The sequence below is a fragment of the Aspergillus welwitschiae genome, assembly GCF_003344945.1.
Source record: "Aspergillus welwitschiae strain CBS 139.54b unplaced genomic scaffold BDQ94scaffold_24, whole genome shotgun sequence".
NCBI classification, from domain to species: domain Eukaryota; kingdom Fungi; phylum Ascomycota; class Eurotiomycetes; order Eurotiales; family Aspergillaceae; genus Aspergillus; species Aspergillus welwitschiae.
In genome coordinates this window covers 96,688-119,922 of record NW_020798718.1, presented here as the reverse complement: position 1 = coordinate 119,922, position 23,235 = coordinate 96,688, and the positions used below count along the sequence as shown (strand labels likewise).

The 23,235-nt window shown below is 53.3% G+C and overlaps 5 protein-coding genes across 5 annotated transcripts; 2 read left to right on the top strand and 3 right to left on the bottom strand.

Annotated features, from left to right (window-relative positions):
* Positions 1-382: 382 nt before the first annotated feature.
* On the top strand, positions 383-4,818 carry BDQ94DRAFT_160624 (pre-rRNA-processing protein ESF1; the record flags this gene model as incomplete). Its single annotated transcript, XM_026769240.1, has 7 exons — positions 383-553; positions 634-761; positions 847-941; positions 1,143-1,256; positions 1,399-1,630; positions 1,707-2,032; positions 2,705-4,818. 7 exons carry the CDS (start codon positions 383-385, stop codon positions 4,816-4,818), a joined length of 3,180 nt encoding a protein of 1,059 aa, XP_026624341.1.
* A 656-nt stretch (positions 4,819-5,474) lies between these two features.
* On the top strand, positions 5,475-9,883 carry BDQ94DRAFT_147169 (uncharacterized protein). The gene has a single exon (XM_026766975.1). The coding sequence runs from the start codon at positions 5,982-5,984 to the stop codon at positions 9,612-9,614; it is 3,633 nt and encodes a 1,210-aa protein (XP_026624340.1). The 5' UTR covers positions 5,475-5,981; the 3' UTR covers positions 9,615-9,883.
* Positions 9,884-9,978: 95 nt separating this feature from the next.
* On the bottom strand, positions 9,979-15,735 carry iml1 (GTPase-activating protein IML1). Its single transcript, XM_026773611.1, has one exon. The coding sequence runs from the start codon at positions 15,680-15,682 to the stop codon at positions 10,133-10,135; it is 5,550 nt and encodes a 1,849-aa protein (XP_026624339.1). The 5' UTR covers positions 15,683-15,735; the 3' UTR covers positions 9,979-10,132.
* Positions 15,736-17,009: 1,274 nt separating this feature from the next.
* Positions 17,010-18,296, bottom strand: BDQ94DRAFT_147166 (uncharacterized protein). Its single transcript, XM_026766974.1, has one exon. The coding sequence runs from the start codon at positions 18,249-18,251 to the stop codon at positions 17,997-17,999; it is 255 nt and encodes an 84-aa protein (XP_026624338.1). The 5' UTR covers positions 18,252-18,296; the 3' UTR covers positions 17,010-17,996.
* A 405-nt stretch (positions 18,297-18,701) lies between these two features.
* BDQ94DRAFT_147162 (putative C6 transcription factor) lies at positions 18,702-22,246 on the bottom strand. Its single transcript, XM_026766973.1, has 4 exons — positions 21,607-22,246; positions 21,437-21,548; positions 20,593-21,311; positions 18,702-20,473 (listed from the first exon to the last, which is right to left on the bottom strand). Exons 1-4 carry the CDS (start codon positions 22,020-22,022, stop codon positions 19,381-19,383), a joined length of 2,340 nt encoding a protein of 779 aa, XP_026624337.1. The 5' UTR covers positions 22,023-22,246; the 3' UTR covers positions 18,702-19,380.
* Positions 22,247-23,235: the final 989 nt, after the last annotated feature.

The following is a 23,235-nucleotide window of genomic DNA, read 5'->3' as shown; positions in this document are numbered from 1 at the left end:
TGCTCGGGGCAGAAGGGAGTGAGTGAAGAGAAGGAGAGAAGAAGAAAAAGAAAAGGCGGGAAGGAAGAGCTCTTTAAAGGAAGAAAAAGCGGCGGGTGTTAGGTCACGTTCACCAGCTAAGCCTAAAGCCGCAAGCGAAGGTCACGGCCCCCGCCTAGGCCCGATTGGGGAAAGCGCCGATCACTTGGTCCCTTTTGGATTTGGAGTGTATCGCCGAAGTCTCTCTTATCGGTGTTCCAAAGCTTGTGTCGCCGGCGCTTCTCTGCTGCTGGTGTCCCACTGAGTTTTGCTTTTGTCCTCCCCCCTCCAGGTTATGATTAGGCCGGCCTGTCACTAGTCCCTTTCGTTTCGGCAGGTCAGTTCCTCGGTGAGGGTCGGCAAGATGCAGTCAATCTCCCCTGTATACTCGTCCGCGACAGACAGACGCTACTCTCCACCATGGGCGGATTTGAGTATCATCGGTATCGCAGGCAGCTCCGGCTCCGGCAAGACTTCGGTGGCCATGGAGATTGTGAAGTCTCTGAATCTTCCCTGGGTTGTGATTCTCGTAATGGTATATGCGACCGCTTTCATAATTGTTTAGCCTACAATAAATCCTTCCACTTCGTGTTCTCTAACGGCGGTGTGGTATAGGACTCCTTCTACAAGAGCTTGTCCCCGGAGGATCATGCCAGAGCCCACCGCAATCAATATGACTTTGACTGTCCGGAGTCTCTGGACTTTGATGTCCTGGTCCAAACCTTAAGGGATTTGAAGCAAGGGTATGGTATATGAGCCTCTTTCTGTAATTCCTGGTGGGGCACGTGCCATATATGGAAGCTGACAGGAAACCTTCCAACCATCTAGAAAAAAAGCAGATATCCCCATTTACTCGTTTGCAGAACACCAGCGTCAGCCAGAAACGAGTACCCTGTATTCCCCACGCGTGTTGATTCTGGAGGGTATTCTGGCCTTGCATGACCCGAGGATCATGGAGCTTTTGGATGTCAAGGTAATTTCCGTCCATCTATTGTATCTGAACCATCGCTCACTGCTCTTGATAGATCTTTGTTGAAGCAGACATGGATGTCTGCCTGGGGCGCAGAAGTCAGTCTATCCTACTCTTCAACCGTTTGCCACTGCTCTAACGGAGAGGAAGCTAGTCATGCGCGATGTTCGTGAGAGAGGAAGAGACGTCGAAGGAATCGTCAAGCAGTGGTTCACTTATGTGAAGCCATCATACAAGCAATACGTCGAACCCCAACGTGCTGTGTCTGGTATGTGGATGTTCTCCAAAAGCTGAACCGGGTCTGACAAGCTTCAGACATCATTATTCCCCGTGGTATTGAAAACCGAACGGCTATTGGTAAGAGTTTCTGCTCCTTCTTTCGGGAGATCTCACACTAACTTCTGCTGTAGAAATGGTTGTGCAACATATTCAGCGCAAGCTTGACGAGAAATCAGAGAAGCATAATGCAGAGCTCAACCGGCTTGGTCTCATCGCCTCGGAAGAGCAGCTATCTTCTAACGTCTTGATGATGCCCCAAACGCCGCAATTCGTTGGCATGAACACTATCCTCCAGGACCCGGCAACAGAACAAGTTGACTTTGTGTTCTACTTCGACCGACTTGCTGCTTTACTGATTGAAAAGTGAGTTATGTTGCTATCCTTTGCGAACATCGCGTGATACTGTGGAACAATAGCTTATGCGTAACTTACTGCACAGGGCCTTGGATATGACCAATTACGTATCACAAGCAGTGGATACGCCTCAATCGACTAGCTATGATGGCCTGAACCAAGCTGGTGTAGTGTCTGCCGTCGCGATTCTGCGCGGAGGCTCTTGTCTCGAGACCGCTCTCAAGCGGACCATCCCTGACTGCATCACTGGTCGTGTGCTGATCCAGACCAATGAAAAGAACGAAGAACCCGAGCTTCACTATCTGAAGCTCCCTCCCAATATTGAGAACCACGAAAACGTCATGCTCCTCGACCCCCAGATGTCCAGTGGAGGTGCTGCTCTAATGGCGGTTCGTGTTATGATTGACCACGGTGTTCAAGAGGATAAGATTATTTTCGTGACCTGCGCTGCAGGAAAGATTGGATTGAAGCGACTGACAACAGTGTTCCCTGGAATCAAGGTTATAGTTGGACGGATTGAGGAGGAGCGCGAACCTCGGTGGATTGAGAAGAGATACTTTGGCTGTTGAGTCATGGTCGCAAATTTCAACCTGGGCTACGTAAGCTAATGTGGAAATGGGCTTATATATACGCATCTCACTATACATACGTGATATAATAGAAAAAAAATTCTATAAAACATAATATGAGCATGTGCTGGCACTGCAGTAGACGACGGAGTTAACCTGAACCTTCGGAGAAACGCACGGACCATATCCAAGGCTCGCCGAAGAATCTTTGGTTCCGCCGCCAGAAAATTATCCATGATCATCACTTTTTCAGCAAACATCCTAGAACCAATCCACTCTTCTTCTATTTCCAGAGGGTGCTCAAATTTCTTTTTCCTACTCACCCTATAAGAATTACCTTCCATTGCCGACAGGCGTGTCACCATGCCTGACCACAAAAAGAAAGGCAAGAAGAGCGGCGCCGCCAAAAATGACTCCGGCTCGGTGATCAGTACGTACCTCACGATCAACCCATTCTACCTTCTCAAAATGAAATGTTACACATGATTAACCTATAATATTTCTGTACAATCAGCCGATCCCAGATTCGCCAACATCCAAACCGACCCTCGCTACCGTCTTCCCAGCAAACGCCAAACTCATGTAAAGCTCGACAAGCGATTCGCGCACATGCTGCGCGACAAGGATTTCTCCCGCAATGCCGCAGTCGATAGATACGGCCGGAAGCTCGCCAGCGACGACACTAAGAAACAGCTTGAGCGATTCTACCAGCTGGATGAGGAAGCGCAGGAGGGAGAAGAAGAAGAAGAAGGCGAGGGAGAGGAAGATGATGGTCTCGAGGACGCTAGTGTTGCAGATGATGAGGAGGTGCTTAGAGAGCTGAGGAAGGCGGAGACATACGATCCAGCCAGAGATGGAGGATTCGATGAGTCTTCTTCCTCGGAGGAGGAGAGCTCCGACGAGGAAGATGAGGATGAAGACGAGTTCGAAGGGTTTGGCGAGGAGCTGGAATACCCTGATAAGCAGCGCGCGGATGTGCCGACTGGTGATGTTACGGACCGTATTGCGGTGGTGAATCTCGATTGGGATAATATTCGCGCGGAGGACCTGATGGCTGTCTTTTCCAGCTTTGCGCCGACTGGTGGGAAAGTGCTGAAGGTGGCTGTTTATCCTAGTGAGTTTGGCAAAGAGAGGATGGAGAGGGAGGAGACGGAGGGGCCGCCCAGGGAGATTTTTGCGTCGAAGAAGGGTGGTGACTCCGACGATGAGGATGAGATGGATTCTGATGAGGAGGAAGAGAATATCAGGAAGTCTATGCTGAAGGAGGATAAGGGCGAGGAGTTCAACTCGACACAGCTACGGAAGTATCAGTTGGAACGGCTACGTTACTTCTACGCTATCTTGACTTTCTCGTCCAGGGACGTTGCGAAGCACGTTTATGACCTTGTCGATGGCGCCGAGTACTTGTCTAGCGCTAACTTCTTCGATCTTCGCTTTGTGCCTGAGGACACCGATTTCTCTGATGATACGCCCCGCGACGAGTGCGAACGCATCCCCGATGGATACCAACCGAACGAGTTCGTCACCGATGCGCTGCAGCACAGCAAGGTCAAGCTGACCTGGGATATGGAGGATAAGTCGCGCAAGGAAGCCCAGGCTCGGGCCTTCCGGGGTAGTCGCAAGGATATCGACGAGAACGACTTGAAGGCTTATCTGGCCAGTGATAGCTCAGACGATGAGGAAGATGAGGGTGGTGTGGAGATTGTTGATACTACGCGCGGCGATGGAGAAACGAAAAAGGTGTCTAAGAAGGAGGAAGAGAAACAACGTCTTCGAGCCCTACTTGGTCTTGGTGCGGAGCCTACGCCTTCGTCCAAGTCCGATGGCCCCGTTGGTGAGATGGAGGTTACCTTCACTTCCGGTCTGGCTGGTGGCCCCAAGGGCGACAGCATCTTCGAGAACGAACCCGAGAAGGATGAGACTACGATCGAGAAGTACATCCGCAAAGAGCGTGAGAGAAAGAAGCGCAGAAAGGAGAAGCTCAAGGCCACCAAGCGTGGTGAGGATGGCGAGCAGGACGAGGCCGCCGATGCCTCGAATGCTAAGGAGCAGCCCCAGCAGGACGACTTGGGCTTTGATGATCCCTTCTTCGATGACCCTACTGGCAAGGCTACTGAGGCTGCTCGTCGTAAGGAAGAGAAGCGCAAGAAGCGGGAGGAGCGTGCAGCGGAGGAAGCCGCGGCCGCAGCCAAGCGGGCGGAGCTGGAGCTGCTGATGATGGAGGACAACAACAAGCCAGGCATCAAGCACTTCGATATGAACGAGATTGAAAAGGCGGAGAAACAAGCTCGCAAGAAGGGCAAGAAGGGCAAGGGTAAGGGCAAGCAAGTCGAAGTTCCCACAGATGATTTCGAGATGGAAGTCACCGATCCTCGTTTCGCTCGACTCTACGAGAGCCACGAGTTCGCGATCGATCCCACCAACCCCCGATTCAAGGCGACTTCGGGTATGAAGGCACTGTTGGAGGAGGGTCGCAAGCGACGCAGGGATCGGGATGAACATGCAGACGAGGAGGATGCTCCTCGTGAACAAAAGAAGAAGCAGAAGAAGAGTGCGTCCAAGGAGGGCGGGTCAGACGATCTGAAGAAGCTGGTTGAAAAGGTGAAGCAAAAGACCAAACGCAACTGATTGGGTTGTACTATATTTAGTTGACTACTACTACTTACTGTTCCTACTACTCATCTATCATGAAAGCGTCATCACTGGGATGAGGATGCAGATACCATTGGCTAAAGGTTCTTGTGTGTTAATTGAGAGATTTTGAGCGTCTGCCTGTGATCTGGACGGCAATGTCATTGTGTGTTCCCTGTGTACCCCTGCACTGTAGCTGCTGTAATATTATTTCGGCCTGTCGCTGTGGCTCTCATTAGTCCAGGCCACTCTTCCCCCTGATTCCACCATGTCCGACCCATGACGGGCGTAGGCGAGTAATGAAACGCAGTGTATAGATCCGGCATTCACGGAGGAAAACCTGGTGAATCAGAGTGGGTTGAGCGGGCTTGCAATCCCGACTGGCGCAGATTCCCGCCCAAACGCTGCCTGGCCCATGCAGCATGAGGTGATTGTGTGACGGATTCGGCCGTGTGCAGGGGGGCAGTCGAGCGCTGACAGGCCCAAAAGGCCGTGAAGTTGCAGGCGATCGGCCGCGATGAGATGAGGCTGAGATCATGTGCGGTACGGCCAGCTTCACCGCCCTTTCGGGATCTCGTCGTTCTTCTTCCCTTTCGCTTTCCTTCCCCAATATTCCCCTCCTCCTCCCTCTCCTCCCTCCCTCTTCCTTTCCCCTTCCCCTCTGGCCAATTCATTGATCCCCCCCGGCCCTGCCAATTCATTCCCACTTGTTTGCGTCTCTCTCCGCAGTGGGAAGTCGATTTAATTTCATCTGGATCGATTGGCTTCGATCCCATCCCCAGTCACTTGATTCTTTCCGGCCCAATTACGGCTGACTAACCCCCTTCTGGACACGGGCAGTCACTATTACCACTAGTTCACTTCTACTACTTCCTTTTACAACTACTTCCTTTACTTCACTTACTACTCCTATTGCTGTCCATCCCTCTGCAAGTGGGCGTGTCTGGCCTCCACCGTGAAAGAAGGCGCCCTCCCCCGATCATCACTTCTGGATGGCTTGATCATGGTTAACATTCGGCGGGATTGAACGATGGGTGCTGCAGCTCAGTCTAGTATATCTGTCTGAGTGTTGTTTTCTTGCCTTGATTTCCTAGCTTAATCATTTTCTGTTTGCTTTTTCGTCTCGAGTGCTCAGGCTTACCTTGTTCCGAATTGCCAACATGCTGGGTCGACTGTTGAGCACTGCCGCGGCTACTCTCAATCCGGCGACCTACAACGCCAAAAACGCTCATCAACTGGAGTCCGTCACGGAGGAGGAACATACATCCGGCTTACTATTCCCCGATGCTAGTCTTCTCCGACATTCCCATACGCACGCATATCCGCTGCATACTGCCTACAATTCACCGAACGCTTCTACGGCTGGTGCCTATGATGATCGCGGCGGTGTCGAGTTGGACCCGTTGAAGGATTTCCGGGTGATAATAGCACAAAATGCGCTGGGAGATCGGGACGCTTGTGTCCTGTTGGACACACGCGCCAGTTCGCAGGATCAGACTTCCATGGGACTTGGGTTGGAACCTCAGGTGTTTGACAATACCACCGGTGCGAGACATGCCCGTACGGTTTCAAATCTTACCCGTGGAACACGGCGGGGCTATTTGTCTCAGTCGTCGGCTGCAGAGCCAAGCCCACTCTCGGTCGCCGCGGAGGCTCGGAGGTCACCTCCCATGTCGTCTGGCGCTTTCATGAGGGCTCGTGGTCGTAGTTCCACCTTATCGCCGGCGGGAAGCTATAATGAACCTGGCCACCCTCGCTATGCTGCGGACTCGAATGACACGGGTCTGTTGAATTGCATTTTCGGCAGCAGTGCGTTTAGCTATAGGGGATCGTCGACGAAGATGCATATCATCTCTGCCGATGATGAACCGGGCAAAACTGCACCTACATCTCCTGCAACCCGCAACTCGCTGTCACGGGCGTATACAACTGGAAGTCAATCGGCCTTTACAAGCACCAACCGCGGTAATGAGTCCAGACCTCCAGCAAAGGTCACGATACTTCTGACTAGAATGTTCAGCGTGCATCTGCCCGAAGGTGGCGAGACGTCTCCGGATGGCATGAACCCGGCTGGTTCTATAAACCAGGAGTCTCTTCCGAACAGCGGTTTTCCTTTTCCAGACGTCACGAAGCGTCGGAAGATCAAGGAGAAAAAGACACCGATGTATGCTGTGGCGATTACTATTCAAATTCCGCTTCTCTCTCGAAACGCAGGGCGGCCAGTTTCTCGGTTTAATGCTCAGGGTCCGGACTCTCCCAAACCGGGAATGTCGTGCTCCCTGGATTCCGACTATCGTTTCCGTGGAGGGTTCCTCGATGACAGTTTGTCACTTGCAAGCCCGCCTGCGAGCCTGGATGAGCGCATTGATCTTCTGGTTGATCATTGGGATGTCATCAACCGCGCCCTCTCACACTTGGAGAGACTGTCACGAAGAGAAATTCTCTTTCTGCTTAAGAAGGTAGATTCTTCTTCGGCCATGCATCCAAAGCCAGCTAAGCCTCCAAATATGCAACGAACAAATCAAACATTTGTCCACCTGCCTGCGAATATCTTGGCCGTGAATTCCAGGCTACGAGACGAAGCAATCCGCAGCAGCCGTCGCATTAGCACGGCGCTGCAGATGCCATTCGTCGTAACCGGCCAGAATCGGTGGGGCGTGTGGCGTGAGGAGGGCCGCTCCATCATTCGCAGCATTGGGGATAAGGATCACAGCTTTTTCTTTCTTGTTCTCATTACAGCATTCCTGGGTAACCATACTGAGTGGCTCAATTCTCTCGGCCCCGAGTGGTACCGACGGAGGCATTATTTACAACAGAAGGCGCAGCAGGATTCTGACCCGCTTCTTGCTCACCGCACTGTCATTATATCGTCTGACAAGATGACGGCGCGGCGACTTATTTTCTTGCTTGCTGTATTTCTTCCACCGAAACAGCGTTTCGAGCCTCTGCCTTCCCCTATCAGGCCGGGTACCGCAGCGTCGACGAGAGCCATTTCTCAGAGCCCGCCAAATGTCCCGGTTCTGCGGCAGGAGTCCCTACGGAGAGTGATGGAACGTCGATCCCGCGCACAGCGCCTCACTCTTAGTGATAGAGAACAGCACCAGCGGTCCGTGAGCGTTTCGTCGTGCGAGACGGCGCATCGCTCCACGGACGATGCCGAGCCGTCCGTGACACCGGAGTTCAGTACCATGCGCCGGGGGTCCGACGCTCGCTCCATTCGAGCATTAGGCGTGCCCGTTCACGCCAAGGATATGCGTGCGAGGAATACAAGTGCGGCGACAACATCGACCACCACCCCTGGTAGTACTGTCCCGGTCCCCCACTTTGCTTCTCAGGGCCGCTCCGAGCGTGCAGGGTCGGACCAGGCAGTGGCCGATGGGCCTGACAGCCTCGCGTCGGAAACGCTGCTGAGGAGCCTCCAGCGAAGCGAAAGCACAAACACTAGTGCGAATGGCAGTGTGCCATCTGCTAATGGTCGATGGGGCAACATATTCTCCGGTCTGTGGAGCGCCCGTCAGGAATCGTCTACTGGTGACAGCGAATCTGTGGCACCAACCGACACCCGCAAACGGTCCGTGTCAGCGTACACAAACCCTCCGAGGCGCCCTCCCACCCTGAGTCAGATGGTCAAAGAGGCCTCGCTCGGACCTACCGAAGTCTCTCCGAAAAGCGCGACTAGCAACCATATCTCCATCCCGCAGCCTTCAAATGCTCACAAGGGATATGAAGACGACGATGCTCCAGATGAGGCTGCGGCTGCGGACCAAGCGAGAGAGTCGTCGCTGAAATTGTCGGTCCGAGGCGATGATGGGATTGTTGATGTTGATCTTCCTCTGCCCGGGTTCGTTTCGCTTTCTTCATCTGGTGATTCCACGATGGCATCCCCGAAGAAGACGCGAACGTCAGTCACTAGTGTTGATGCCGTGGCGTCTACGCACAGCAGCACATCTGGCTTTCCCTCTACCTTGAAAGACAGTGATGGACCCAACATCAACGTTGCTGGCTGGTTGAAGAGCTTCCATGATGACTTCTTGCTTCAAGCGGTTCGACCCTATAATGGGCTCGAGGCAGACATCAAGCGCGCCATGCAAGCAGAACCGATGTCAAGCCAAGCCGCGTGCCTTGATGCGGACGGATCCGGACGATGGGTTGATGTTGCGACCACTCTCATTGCTGATGTGCGAACCTTCACGGTGAAGCGGCTGCGGCTACGTCGTAAAGTCGGTAGTGCGTCTTGGCGCAACACATCGCCTTCATTCTCTCCCCAACCGGGCACACCTCGTCATGTCTCTGGCGGCTCGGCGTCTGCGTCTCAGCTGACCAGCTTCTTCTCCCAAGCTACCGCTTCTAGCAAATCGTCTGCCAGCTCTACATCTGATGAGTTCGGCTCAAGTGATGTGGAAGAACGCTTCGTGGAGGAGCACGTGATGGATTTAGATGGCACGCTCGTTGACGCTCTTGAGCGAGTCCTCGCTCAGAGCGGGCCTTCTTCAATGGTACACTCCCGGGCTCCGTCGCCTACACGCACGCGGCGTGCTGAGGACAAGCAGATGTCAGATGTTCTGAGCCGGGACGAAATGCGTCCGGCGGAGGTTCCTCGGACCGAGTGTCGCAAACTTGTCCTAAGCGCGCTCGATGAGGTCGTTCGCAGTGTAACGGCGGAGCACTGCCGTGAAGATGATAGCGAGCTGGGGCCCACAGACCGGGACCGCCGGCGAGTACAGACCGGAGGTGATAATACCTTACGGGAGGGCATTCGTAAATGGCTCCTTGATGTTGAAGAGGCGTGGTAGGCCTGTTGTGTAGTTGGGGCGGTCAATGTTTGGGATTTATACATTATTTTCCTATCACCAGGGCGTGCCCTTGTACGGTTTTGTCTTCTTTTGCGCTTTGATATCATCATGATACCCATGTGTTGATTATAGTTCTCATTCGCCCAAGCATACATATGACCGCACCCAGGCCTGCCCCCCTTACCTTGTATCTCTGTTGATAAGGCAAACTATACCAGTTACAAACAATTATTGAACATAGCATAACAATACAATACTTAAGTTACTTGATTATTGAGACATCTCCACCCTGGAATTTTCACCGTAATTCGCTCAACAACGAGAATCACTACACGCATACCTACGCAACCACTGCTCTGCCATTCCCGATACATCAAATGTTCAAGCTGTCATTATTCAGTAGTAATAGCATCGAATACATCCTCCCTAAAACGCGCACTTCAGAATCATTCAACATAGCCATCGATTATAATTACACAATACATTCATTCATACATCCACTATCCTACCCCTCCATCCTACATAATCGGTCTTAGCGCCCCACTCCTCGGACTCCTCCCCTCATCCCTCGATCTCGCCCGCGACTCAATCGTCGGCAACTTCCCATTATGGGACGCCCTCGACATCAACGCGGGCCCCGGCGTGATCCCCAAATGCGGATGGTGGCTCACCACACTAGCCGGCAACTCCAGCGACGGGATAGCCGTATCCAGTAACGCGGTTGGCTCAACGCGAGTGCTCGTCGGACGGACATGTGACTCGCTGTAGAACTGTTCGAGGCGGACCGGGTCGCGACAGAAGTCCTCGAAGTTGGTGAGGATGTGTTCCGGGGCGCGGTAGAAGTTCGACGAGTCGAGACTAGCTGCTGCGGCGGCGGTGGACGCCGGGAACGGACGGGGGCTGTTGCTTCCGAGGCTGATGCTGCTGCTAACGTCGTGGGGGATGGGGATTGTGGGTCGTGTCAAGGGGGAGAGGCGCGGGGAGAGGCGATCGCCCGGGTCGTAGGTGCCTGCGCGGGTGCGGTGCTGGGGGTCGCGGTCGCGGTCGAGACGGTCGCGGCTGGTGGCGGCGGCGCGCGTGCTTACGAGGCGGTTGGCTAGGAAGAGGAAGTCGCCGTCGTCGGTGATTTGGACGAGGAGGCTGCCGGATCGGTGGATGAATTGGGGGTAGCGGTAGTCGGGGATGCCCCAGGAGTAGGAGACTTCGACATCTGCGGGGAAGGCGGAGCGGGCTTCAAAGTCGAGGACGAAGTCGAAGCGGCGGAGGAGGGCTTTTTGGTAGTAATGTCGGTCTGGGGTGGAGGGTTGGGTGAGTGAGGTTGGGGTTGTTGAGGATGATGTTGATGCTTGGTAGAGGCTAGGGAGGGGGCCTTTGGGAGGGGGCAATTTGAGTTGGACTCGGTATGGTTTGCGGAAGGGTTGGGTTTCGTCGATGGCACAGGCTTCGGCGATGGGGACTTGCACGAGTTTGAGCCCGAATTTCTCGGCGGTTGATGCCCATGAGATGACGGCATCTTCGATTAGTTTGGCTGTGGTGTTCATCCAGCCGAGCTCGATGTGGAAGCAATTGTCCGGGTTGTGGAGACGGTCGTAGTGGAGGTCGATGACCTCTGGGCGGTTCGATCGTTTGCGCGGATCGACGTCGTATTTCATTGTCTTGGATAGCATGATGGTTGCCTTGTTCTTCCCTTTTGAAGGGGTGTTTGGGGCCGGCTGAGCAGCCTCGTCCAGACTGTCCGACCGCGAGTGGCTGATGGGCGAGTCGCGTGGGTTTTCTCCAGTCGGGGTCGAGGCAGTTGGCTTGTCGGCCCGGATTTGAGGGAACCAGCTGCCGCGAGACTCTGGACGGGAGGCCCGGTATTCGCTGCAGATCTGGTAGAAGTAGTTGCCGTCGCGGAAGTTGTGGCGCCTCTCCACATGCTGGAAGAGGCCGTGCTTCAGCAGCTCGTTGCCGAATTCAACTGCCTCCTCGCGGCTGTCAATATCGCGGAAGTTTTGAAGAAGCCAGGTAGTCAATTCAAAGCCGATGAAACAATTGTAGTGCAGACGCCAATGCCACCGTCGATCCATCATCCGGACGCCCTTTTCTCCCTGGATCAGTTGTGCCAACGTCGTCAGACTGATGCTCGATCGCTCCAGCAGCTCCGACTCCGGCAGCAGCTGGGCTGGAGAATTGTCCAGACCGGGATCCGTAAGGATAATACGATCCAGCTCAGCTGCCACAACCTCGGAGGAATTCCGTGTCTGATACATGATGTTTAGGGGATTTTGCTCCCGCTTCTTGCGGGCTGTGTCGAACAGCTTCTCCTCTGGCGGAACGTACTTGTGCCGCTGCCAGATATGTGTGAGCTGATTGATGCCAAGCAGATGAATTTCTTCCTCATTGTCTTCATTGTACGACTGGAGTTGGCGGCGGGAGTTCACTTGCAGGTGCATTGGGATCAGCACATAACGCGCCCGCCAGAACTGCAGCTGCTGAGCCGGGCTGAAGAGGTACTCGCGATGTCCGGCCACGTAATTATCGGCGTAGTTCCAATTGTATTCCTCCAAAGTCGGATCCAGTCGGATATTTTTGACTTCATATTCGGGGCTCAGGATCGTTCGCATGGCCGGCGAATACATGGTGAAGTCATTGGTCTTGTGTGACGCCAGCATGGCCGAGTTTCGATGGGTGTATCGGGTCACTTCGATCTCGGCCTCATCGATACACACGAGTCGATGGATCGTGTTTCCCTTCGACAAGAACACAGTTGCTCCGTCTCGTTCGAGGCTGCGGGTATCGAACACGTTGGGTGCCTCAAGAGAATACTGCCCTGACACTTCGACGACATTCTTGCCGACAACAATTTGGAACCCATGGGATAGGCGCAGCGAAATCATTTCACGCAGAAGCACGCCTCGTGTTTTCGGCGGCTCGACACCCTCTGCATCGTCGTTCGGGAACACACGATAGGGAGTTTGATAGTAGTCTGACGCCAGCTCGGTCGCCGTCGGGAACTCTTCCGTAGTCAAAGGCAAGATAGCAGGGGATTTCAAGCTCTTCCACTTGACAACAGCTACATGCGGAGGCCTCGGATATGCATGCTGCCAACGCCCAAACCAGCTAGTGTCTCGCAAGACGTCTTTCGGAGTATTGCAGGGATTGATGGACCGAACCCAAGGCGCCAAAGCCTTGGAAGGCGCGCTCTTGGATGCGTCCCGCGAGCTGCCATTGATGGTCACCCGTGGATGCGGCCTTTTGGCCCGGCCTTCATGGCGAGCTTCACCGGGTATGGGGATTTCGGTCGTTGTGGTTGAATATGACTCGGTGATAGGACGTTCGCCTGGCTCCGGATCATCCTCGGGTGGTTGCTTTGGAGGAACTTTGATCTCTATGGGTCGCGAAGGTGTAATTGCTGAGCTATTATGAGATTGCTTCTTGGGGGTAGTTGGTGTCGTCGAGAGATCGATCACTGTCCTTGTAGATGCAGAATCTGATATGCTGAGAGAGTCCACACTTCGAGTATCGGCAAACATCCCTGTGGTTTTCTTCACGTTTGCCGTCGATTGTCCTCGAGCATGCTCGACGTTAACTTCCGTGCTCGCCTGAGCTCTGGGAGGAGTGGCACTCAGACCCCGCAGGGCAAAGCTGATCGTACGCGAAATCCGAGGGATTCGAACACTGGAAGATGTCTTTAGCGCGGGCTTCTTCGGAGACACCGTCCTCGTAGGGACGGGCTTTTTCGGGACCGGGAGCGTGGCATCAATTTTTCGAGGCGCGGAAAACGTCGTCTGGGCGCGTTCATTCGAATTGGTCTCATTCTCCCTCAAGCGAGTGACGGACCGAGCGGACAGGCGATCGTGCGCGTTTGACACCTGAACTTCTGGCTCGCTGGGTCGCTTCTGCTTTGTCGGCTTCGGGCGCTGACGTCGCTTGGGGAATGGATGGAACACTCCTTCATCATACTGGTCCATCCATGAAACCACCGATTTGGAAGACTTTCGCGACTTGGGCAACATTGCATCCTTGGAACTTGCTATGTTCTGAAGAAATGGCTCAGGTCGGAGGCTGTCACTCAGCTGATGCCTGAAGGGGGAGTTTCTCTTAACAGGCAGGTTTCCTGCGCTTATACTCGCGGGACTCAAGGCCATTGCGTGATTTGACCTTCTCGAGATACCCTGTCCTTCAAGTAAATAAGGAATGGAAATGTTCGACTGTTCACTTTCCATGACACCCATCATCTGGATCTCATACATCCGCACGCGCGGCACAAATACCTTGGATTGCTTAGTGACTGTGAATGGAATCGGAGCGTTGGGATCCTTCTTCAGGATGCGTCGAGCCTCTCTGTACGTTGCAGGGTTCCAGTACGAAATGTCAAGCCAATGAGGAATGCCGTAATTCCATTCGTTCTGGCGTGATGACCAGGGTCTTGCGGCCATTCCAGGAAACGACTTTGGCGAGAGGTGCGAGCCCCTGCTGGCTAGGCTTGCAAATGACAGACGCATTTCAGGCGAATAGCCGCCATCTTGTATGTCCCCTCCATACGACGGGCTCTGTGTTTTCTGTACCGGCTCACGGTATTTGAACAGAGGCACCGAATGCAGCGGCATGGGACTAAGGCAGACCAGGTCAATGGCAATGCCCCGATTCGTGAGGGCTTCTGTCGTAGAAGCTAGAGATTCATATGAGACCTCGAAGACGCCACTTCCCGGCGTAATGACGATGATTGAAGTCCCCGTATGCACCATATCGCGATCGATATGATCATACGCCAGATGAGATGACGCCAGATGAATTGCCTCGAGAATGTTCCCGCGCAGCGCAGTGCTGGGCCGTCCGGCGATAGTGGCAGATTGGGCTGGAGGGGCCACCTTGACCCCATCGATGGTGGGCGTTTTAATGTCGTCTGTAGACTTGAGAATCGACACGTCCCTCAAGAACGTTCGGAAGTCCTTCTTCAGCTCATCCAGAATGGTGGTCCAATGGCCGCTCGCCATATCATTAACGACCACACGATAAAAGTCCCTGGTTGGCGCGCCATCTGGTGTGAAGTTGTTGTGCAAACTCTCCGATGTGAGACTAGAGGAGGGCCCAATGGCCGACGGATCGTATTCCACGCGCGCAAACAAAACAATGGTGACCAGATGTCTCGCGTCGGAATTCGCCCAGCGTTTGAAGAGCTCCGGCAGGAAGCCATTGATGACCCTGCTGAAGAGAATATCCCCAGTCCCTTCGGAATCAAAGTCCCACATCTCTCTCGACATCTGAATGAAGAGGACATATTTGGCCGATTCGCTTCGAAACACGGGGATAGTCTGCGGTGAAAAGAAGCCCGAGAGGACCTTTTTGCCCCGAATGAAGATATTCTTGACCGTGGCCTTGATACTTCCCATGAATACAATCTTCTGACCCTTGTAGACAATCTTCTCCGATAACTCCGACATGACCAGTCTCCACATGTCTGAGCGGACCAGGTACTGATCGCGGAAGGAGATATCCACGTGAGAGGCCGAGCATTGCGCACGCTCCACAATCGAGATGTGAACCGCCGTGCGGTTCTTGAACCCGAATATATTGGCCACGCTGCTCGTGACCGACAATTCAAGCTTCGGGTGACGAGACTTGATCTCCTGCGGCAGCGGCTTAACCACGAAGAGACATCGACTCTGCAACGGAGTCTTGAACTTGGACATGGGGTCTGCTGGAAGCGACGAGTTCAAGTCGACATGACTCTCGCGCAGCGACCGGGCTCCGATGTCTGCTTTGGCTGCATAGGTGGCATCGCCCGACAAGCGCGCGGGCAAGATCTCAATGACATCGCCCACCTGCACGCCGGTGTCGCTGAAGGCGGCCTGGTTGAACAAAATCTCCTCCTTGGAGAAGGTCTCATCATGGACCCATAGGGAACACTGGCGGCGGTCGATACCAGTAGACGAGAGTCGGGCCGCCTTGTCATCGGGAGTGGAGGAACGTTCCCGGGGCGTGCCACGAGAGAGCTCGGCGGTGCGCGAGCTGGAAAGCGTGTCGATACTGGCGGCGCTCACCTGCCGCAGGTGCGAACGCTTCATAGGGCCCCGCAACGACATTGTTTATCGTCACCGTCGCATGGTTGAACAATCATTGGCCCGGGAAATCAGTCTAGCGAGCAACTAAAGAACGGGTGGGTGGATTGACGTGATTGAGGCGCATTGGCATCATGGATGGCTGATCGATGATTGATTATTGATGGATTGCTTGATGCAGTGGCCCGCGACTTCCCCACATCATGTGACAGCTTCCGCATCCACAAGGGAAGGCGGTGTAGAGCCAAGCCTACTGCATCACGTGCGGTTACATGATTATCACGTGAGTGTAAGTGACGTGCACCTGAGGCAGTCATGATGCCATAAATATGCTGCCTCAGGCAACAAAGCAGATTCCTGCGATGCTTTGGAAGGGGATTGCAAATCTTCGGGGACCAGAAATCATCCAAACGAATCTCGACCCTGACGAGAGCCCGAGCCGCCCTCCTCGGATCGAGCCCGAGATCTCCGTCCATCCGAAGATACGAAAATACTTTCTTTTCGTTGAGATCTACGTGATATGGCGTACCTATTGGACCTACCCTCTAGATGCTGATGCGAAGTCGCGCAGTGCACATGCGGCCTACGATCGAGAATTCTCTCTGCGCCAGCCGATCGAGCTGGTGATTGATCCCATCATGCATGATCGGAATTTGAAGGGCATGAAACAATCCTTCTTATGATTTTCTTCTTATTTTTTTTTTTCCCCTGGCGTTCCCCAATTGAGCGAGTCGTACAAGCATAGATACTAGATAACTAGTTAGTCTAGACAATAACGTCAGCCCTGTCATGCGTTGGGAATATGCACAACCCAATGCAGTAATAATGCAGGAAAGGAATCAGCCATCGCCAAGGCAGTTGGTAAGTTGTGGAGAACAACTAGTTGTACTTGTGACTTCGGAATGGTTCGAAACGGTATACGGGCAGATGGGCTGGCCCGCAGACGATCCATCCAACTTTCCACTGCGGCGGGAAAAGAAGCCCTATCCAATTATAACCAATCGGTTATGACCAGGGCCCGCGCGGTCGATGGAGACTGACCAAACATCACCAATGAAAGGGACCGGAATGTGCCGCTTCCTCTGGCTGTGATGCCATGGGATGGATGGAGGAATGGATGGAAACCTGATAATGCAATTGTCCGCACCAGTCAATGCAAGACCTGCCCTCGACGTCTTGACAGATAGTACGTATATCCTAATCCGACTATACAGGGATTCCTATGATTTCACCTTGATGCGCTGTCCGACGCAGCCTGATTTACTTATCTCGCGTGGGCCAACAAGTAGTATATAATGAACGGTATTAAGGTGACCATGCATACGATGAGATTAGTAGGAATTTTCCAAAACCTGGGTGGTTCGGCTTGGCTCGATGTAGCGTGGTCGGGATTTGATCTCTGACATTCGGGATCTGGACCCTATTTGGGTACGCCGGGGCCATGCGTAAGCCATAGGGTGGATAATATTTTCAACTTGGCCAGTAGCCACGCAGTTCAACTGGGCTTCCACTCTCCCTTTTCATCCATTTTTGCTCTCCTGCACTTCGTTTCTTTTTCTTTTCTCGTGTTTCTAGCCCGAGGTCAAATCGTGGTTCACTCAGTGGTGTGCCTCGGAACATCTCGCTAAGATGGATAGGTCAGATTTGGATCAGCAGTACTCCGTAGTTTGACAGAGAAATCGCTCCCAGGACGCTATCGGGGCTAGCCTGCAAACTAACAGGCCCCATAGTCCATGCAGTCTCCGTTGCCTTCTCCAGATCGAGGATCCGTACACTGCCGAAGTGCCTCCTCCCAACACACCAGGCGTTCCGCCCGCTCTCCCGAAGAAGAGAGTTCACACCTGTCAAATTGCATGGCAAGAACTCTGATTACTGTAGAACGACAGATAGCGGAAGTACGAAGCGAGTCAGCAGCTGTACCTGAGAGTCAAATGAATGGCACGGTGGTGTGAGTGGTGAGGTTGTTGCCCAACATTCCCCAAATAGTAAATGCTTGTAGCCTCTCACCCAAACCCTTCACCATAACCATGGGCAGTGGCTCTTTGGTACTTTTTCTATCTTTTGTCCTCTTTCTGCCGTGCTCTAAATTTTATTATTTTCTTGCAAGCGTAATTTTGGGTTTCTTATCGCTCCTCTCTTAGTTTTTCCTGCTCTGCCCGGCTCTCGTCTAGACTCGAGACTCGTGAGGGATCTGGCACCCATGACCAACCGGACCATGGCCGAGAGCTTCTCCCAACCATGGATCAGTCAGCCCCCAACGGGCAGCAAGCTTCAGCTGCAAGCAGGGGGACGAACGGGTAGCTAGACCCGACAGGAATCAACCTTACAGACAAGGAGTTCAATAAACTACCGTTCCGCACGGTGACGGAGGTGCCTGCCAGCAAATGACAGCAACCCGTTGAGATGGAGAGTCGGCCCACCCTGGAAAACACGACTGCAAGGGAGAGTCCAACTGCTCTCTCTGTCTGTAACGATATACCCTCAACGCGCGAGAATAATGTACCAGAGGGAAGAGGGCGAGAGAGACTTCATCGACGCAGGGGGGAGGCGCGCTGTAGTTGCATACTGAGGAAAGTACTCCGCACATGCCCATCGCATACTCTACCGTGGTCTTGGAAATCTCTTTGGGCAAAGTGGCGCTCAAGCTAGCTCCATGTCAGAGCCATGGTGTCAAATGGCAGCAGCACCATAGCGAATTGTTGTCCAGCAAGGCAGCCGCATTCCCAGCCGCGCAGGAAGGCAAGTCATCTTACGAACCTCAACCTCCAATGAAATAGAAAAAGAGCACTCCACATTCAATGCGGTAGAGAGATAAACAAGATCAACGAGATTATTCCAAAGACTCGAACTTCACATCGAACATAAAATTGGATCCCAGCCAATGTCGGACCAATCAAGACACGTCTCCTTCCAGGGCGTCTCCAATATCGGATCGATGCCCAATAAAGGCGGAATCAAGTTCGGACCGTAGCCCGATTAGGACAAAGTTCGCCTGATGCCCTGCACTTCGGGGCTCGACGATCAATTCTACTATCCTGCGGGGGTCGTTTTCTTTTTCTCTGACAAACTAGCCTCGTCTCCCAGGTGGATAAAAAAAAAGAAAAGAAAAAGAAAAAGAAGGGAGGGGGAGGGCCATCGGATTGTAGAAAGCTGCAACAGTCATTGGGGAATAGAAACTGTCAAAAAGAGGCAAGACCCATGCGGACTGAAACGCCACGGAAGGGCTGCGACTTAAGACAAGGCTTGCGCTATGTAGATCCCCTCCTCGAATTTCATTGCTGCAGAGCTGGGGTTGTCTACATCTATTGACCATCATAGATAGCCTGTTCCAATCTATAGAGGGGACACGGGGCAGGAGTAGAAACAGGGAGGAATAAGAAAATAAGATAGAAGGAAAAAGGAAATAAAATAGTCATGATAAAAACTGGAATGTCAACGAGACCTACTCAAGTACCAGTTTAGTGGTCCAATGATCATAGATGGTGGAGGGACATAGACGACGACCCAAGTCGAAGCAAACAATTTTCCCTCGACCGAGACATTCTGGTCAGCACGCGATCCTAGTCACCACTCTGGCGGGAGGTGGGAAACCCGCTACAGCGGGTCAGTCCAGGTTTGCATCACTGGATAAGGGCCCTCGGTCAGCCATCGGTCTTGTTTCGGAAACGCAAGGTGGGTTGGGAGGGATCATCATGGAATGTTTGTTTGGACCGTGCGGACGGTCAGGATTTGCTGCGGTCGGCGGGGCTGGCGATGCCACCGAGTTCGGGGGCATGCTCAGCGATAAGTTCCTTACACACCAGCCAGGCTCTTTGGGAGGATGGATCCTTCGTCGACATTTCCGCTAGCCAGCCGGTCGCCTTAGACACCTGCACCAGCACCCGCCGAAACTTGGCACTCCCCGGCTTGGTCATGAGCAGCAATTCCATGATGAGGACGGTAGTCGACTGCATCAGATAATGTAATATGCACCACCAGGGAGAGACGCCATAGACCCAGGCCAAGTCCGGGGATTCGGGCAGTAAGTCGAGCATCTGACCTGCGAGGTCAACACACACGGTTGCCATGGTCTCGCAGAACCGTCCCGGTGGGTCATTGCCGTGATTTTGTTGGGCGAGACGGCTTAGGCACGGTTGCGTAATGAGCATCTTGGTGCTGCAAAAGCGAAATGCCAGGCTTGCCCGTTGCCTTTCGAACGCCGGCGCCCCTTTCGTAAAGTGGAAGGCGGGCGGGAGCCTGGACAGCCAGGCTTCAACCTTGCCGTGCAGCATGGAGATGGACCCCTCGATCTCCCGCCATGACTTTCGAGCTGCCCCTGGAGCATACAATAGGTCAACAGACTCTCGCATGATCAGCGCTAGGTCAATATGATAAAGAAAGTAAAGCGAAGTGTTCGGGGTAAGCGCTTCGATGGCGCCAGCAGCGACCTGGTCACTTTGTTTCCCAAAAGGAGACATTTGTAGTCGGTAGGAATCGGGCGTGCCCGCAATGTCGGGGGCTTTTCCAGGAACCCGTAAACAGAAGGTTTCCATGAAAATATTTCGAGCTTCATGATCAGCTATCAGTTGAACGACCTTGTTATCCATGAATTCCTCCTCCTTGAAAGGTACTGGGAGCGGCGTGGTGCAGAAAACGTCATTGGTGCTCGGTGGGCGACCCGTCATTACACAGAGTGAGTTATCCAGCATATATAGAGACCACCAAACCCGATAACGCGTCTCCTTGGACACGTGGACAATGGAATTGCTCTCACTCCGCAGGTTCAACCCCATCGTGACAGCCGAACGGATAGAGATACCACAGATTCTCCAGGACCTGCAAATTGGGTGTCGTTGAATCAGATAAGGATGCGAAAATCGCAGGCAAATCGCCACTAAGGAATCCAGAAAATGTGCCCAGAAACAAAGGGGGATGAGATTAGGGAAGAGCCGTACCTGTTGACTTGTCCTATAGACATTAAATAAAAGGAAGTCAGCCCCTCCACTTGTACTTGCTGCAGATTCGGGTGCTCTAGCAGAGCTGTATCACTCATGCTAAGCTTCCACGCTCGTGAGAAGTAGACAAGACTGTCATCGATCCCGTTGCCAGCATCATTATACAAATGACGCGCATGTTTCGCAGCGACAGCGAAGATCAGATTAAGTATCGCAAGCCATCGCTTTCCCGGCCGTACATGGGGAGCCGAGTAGAAAGACTTGTACTGTGCCAGAAAGATCATCTTGCCCACGATTGGAAACGTTGGATGGACGGCATGAAAATAGCCGTCCACAAGTTGGTCAGCAACCGCAACAGGAGGTCGTTGAGACGGATCAACATCATCAATAACTGGGATATCCGAGTCGTCTAGGAAGAAATTGACGGAAGAGACCGAATGTCGATCCCAGGTCTCTCGGGGGGAGGCGGAGTTCGATCGTTCTAGGAGGCGCTTCAGTCTGTACATCCAGGCGATTTCGGAATGTTCGCCCACAAAGCCCATGGCTTGTATCTTCTCGTCACGGTTAAAATCTTCGTTGGTATAGTCTAGAGCTGCCAGCGAAGACCCTGGGGAAGGATGTCCCAGAAGGGTTGCATCGGCTATTTTGGTGGCCGATGATGATGACGATGATGATGACGACGCATGAAGGCCACCGAGCTGCTCATGGTCGTCTCTTTGCTGTCATGGGGTTCTCATGTTAAAGAGCGCTGGGCATGGGCACTAGAGGGGGTGAAGACAAGGGGAGAAGACTTGTAAAGAGCGGGAGAGTTTGGGGCAGTAGAGATAAGTTAGAGGGATCTTACATCGTGCAAAATTCGTTCGACGTACTGGGCCGTCTGCGAGTCCAACTTGGGAGCAATCTCTCGCAAGACCGCTTCGTATACCTGAACTTGAGTCGTCAGATCACTGAGCTGCCTAGTACCCACCGTTAGATATATTCCTCGATGAACGTATAAGCAGTCACGGAACGCACTTGGCCATCTTTTCGCGTTTCCGATCCCCATAGGAGCAGCGGATCCCCGACTCCTGGCAACGCTGGCAAGTCGGGCGGTGACCGCTACATTTGGCCTTTTGATCACGACAGTTCTCACAAGCCCGGCTGACTCGGCCACTGCTGGTCCAGGTGCTTGTGCTCACAGTCCGCGGGATGGCCACCTTGGAGTTCCCCGAGCGATCTCCAGGAGCGCTCCGGGAGGCGCCAGCCGCGGGGTTCTCAGCATGACTGACGGGGACGGGCTCATAAGACACCGGTGGACCGAGAGAAGCTGGCTGCGAGTACTGAGGCACCGGCCAGCTATGATACTTGGGTTCACTGTCCGGTAAGTCGGAGGAGGCGGATGAGGGATAAGAGGGATAAGGGAAAGGAGGTGGCCGGTTGTTGTCGCTCATTGTCAAAGACAAGACGAGGCGAGGCGAGAAAACTTGTCAGCCCCCTTGGTCCCAACCCTCAATAGCACGGACAAACCCAGCAACAGCAAATACGGGCAAACACTCCTGATTAGCGAGCACTGGGCATAGGGGTCACTATAGACCAGGAGAGAACAATAATAGTGGACAAGGGCGGGTTTTGGTGTGACAGATTCATAGCAACAGCTTAACGCTTGTTGGCCGGGAGGGACCCAGAGCCGGTCAAGGGCGCCGTGTGGTAGGCTGGAGTTAACTGCCGGGTTTGGTCTCGCCACAGGTTGGGCGGAAATCGGCTCGCGTCTCCGGAACACCAAGTGGAATCGGACCAGAGGACTGTCCATCTGGCTATCATCTTCAACCATGGTTCTTCGCTCCCTCCATCTCCGCATTCTTGAACAAGGGACAAGGCTCTCGTCAGAAGTCATTCATGAGCCCTTCCCTTATGATTATTATCATTTTCCCTTTTTTATAAAATAAAAAAGAAAAAGAAAAAGAAAAAGAAAAAGGCGAGACGCTCGCCCGTGACCCTGCTAGAAAGGGCGCGACCTGACCTCGTGGTACCGCATGACAGCCAACACGACGCCAATGTTTTTGAAGCGGATAGGCCCCGTTTCCCTCCCATCCGGTTCAACAGCAACCTGAAAACATGGTCCGCGCCCAGAATGGGAGCTGGAAGCACCTCGAGACTCGCATCCGCTCTTGGAATGAGCGTTAGGGACACACCGCTGTGCAATTTGGATGGCACAGTTCCAACAACCAAATAGCGCCACCCGCACTATCAATTAATATGTGGTCTTTACTCACTCGCGTGCCCTGGGGTCGCTCAGTAGCGCCAAATAAAAGCTCATCGGGACCCAATGCCAGAGGCCTGGATAAGTCGAGTTTTGAGTTAAAACCCGGGGAGAAAAGCCAACACCCCGCAACCTCGACACCGCAAGGGCACCTGGTGGCTAATTCAGTACTTCATTTGAATGTCCTGTGCTGGCAAAGCACTGGCGTCAACGATGGCGGACAGACAACCACCTTTCCTTGGATCGGAGAGGGGTTGTGACAATTTTAGCAGACCTCGTCGCCAGTTCACGGGGAAGCTGCTGCCTATTCGAGGTAAGCAGTATATCATCTGCATCATCTGCCACCTACTTGCTGATGACTTTTCTTCTACCATGTTTCGTGACCTTTCCGTGGACGTTCTCCT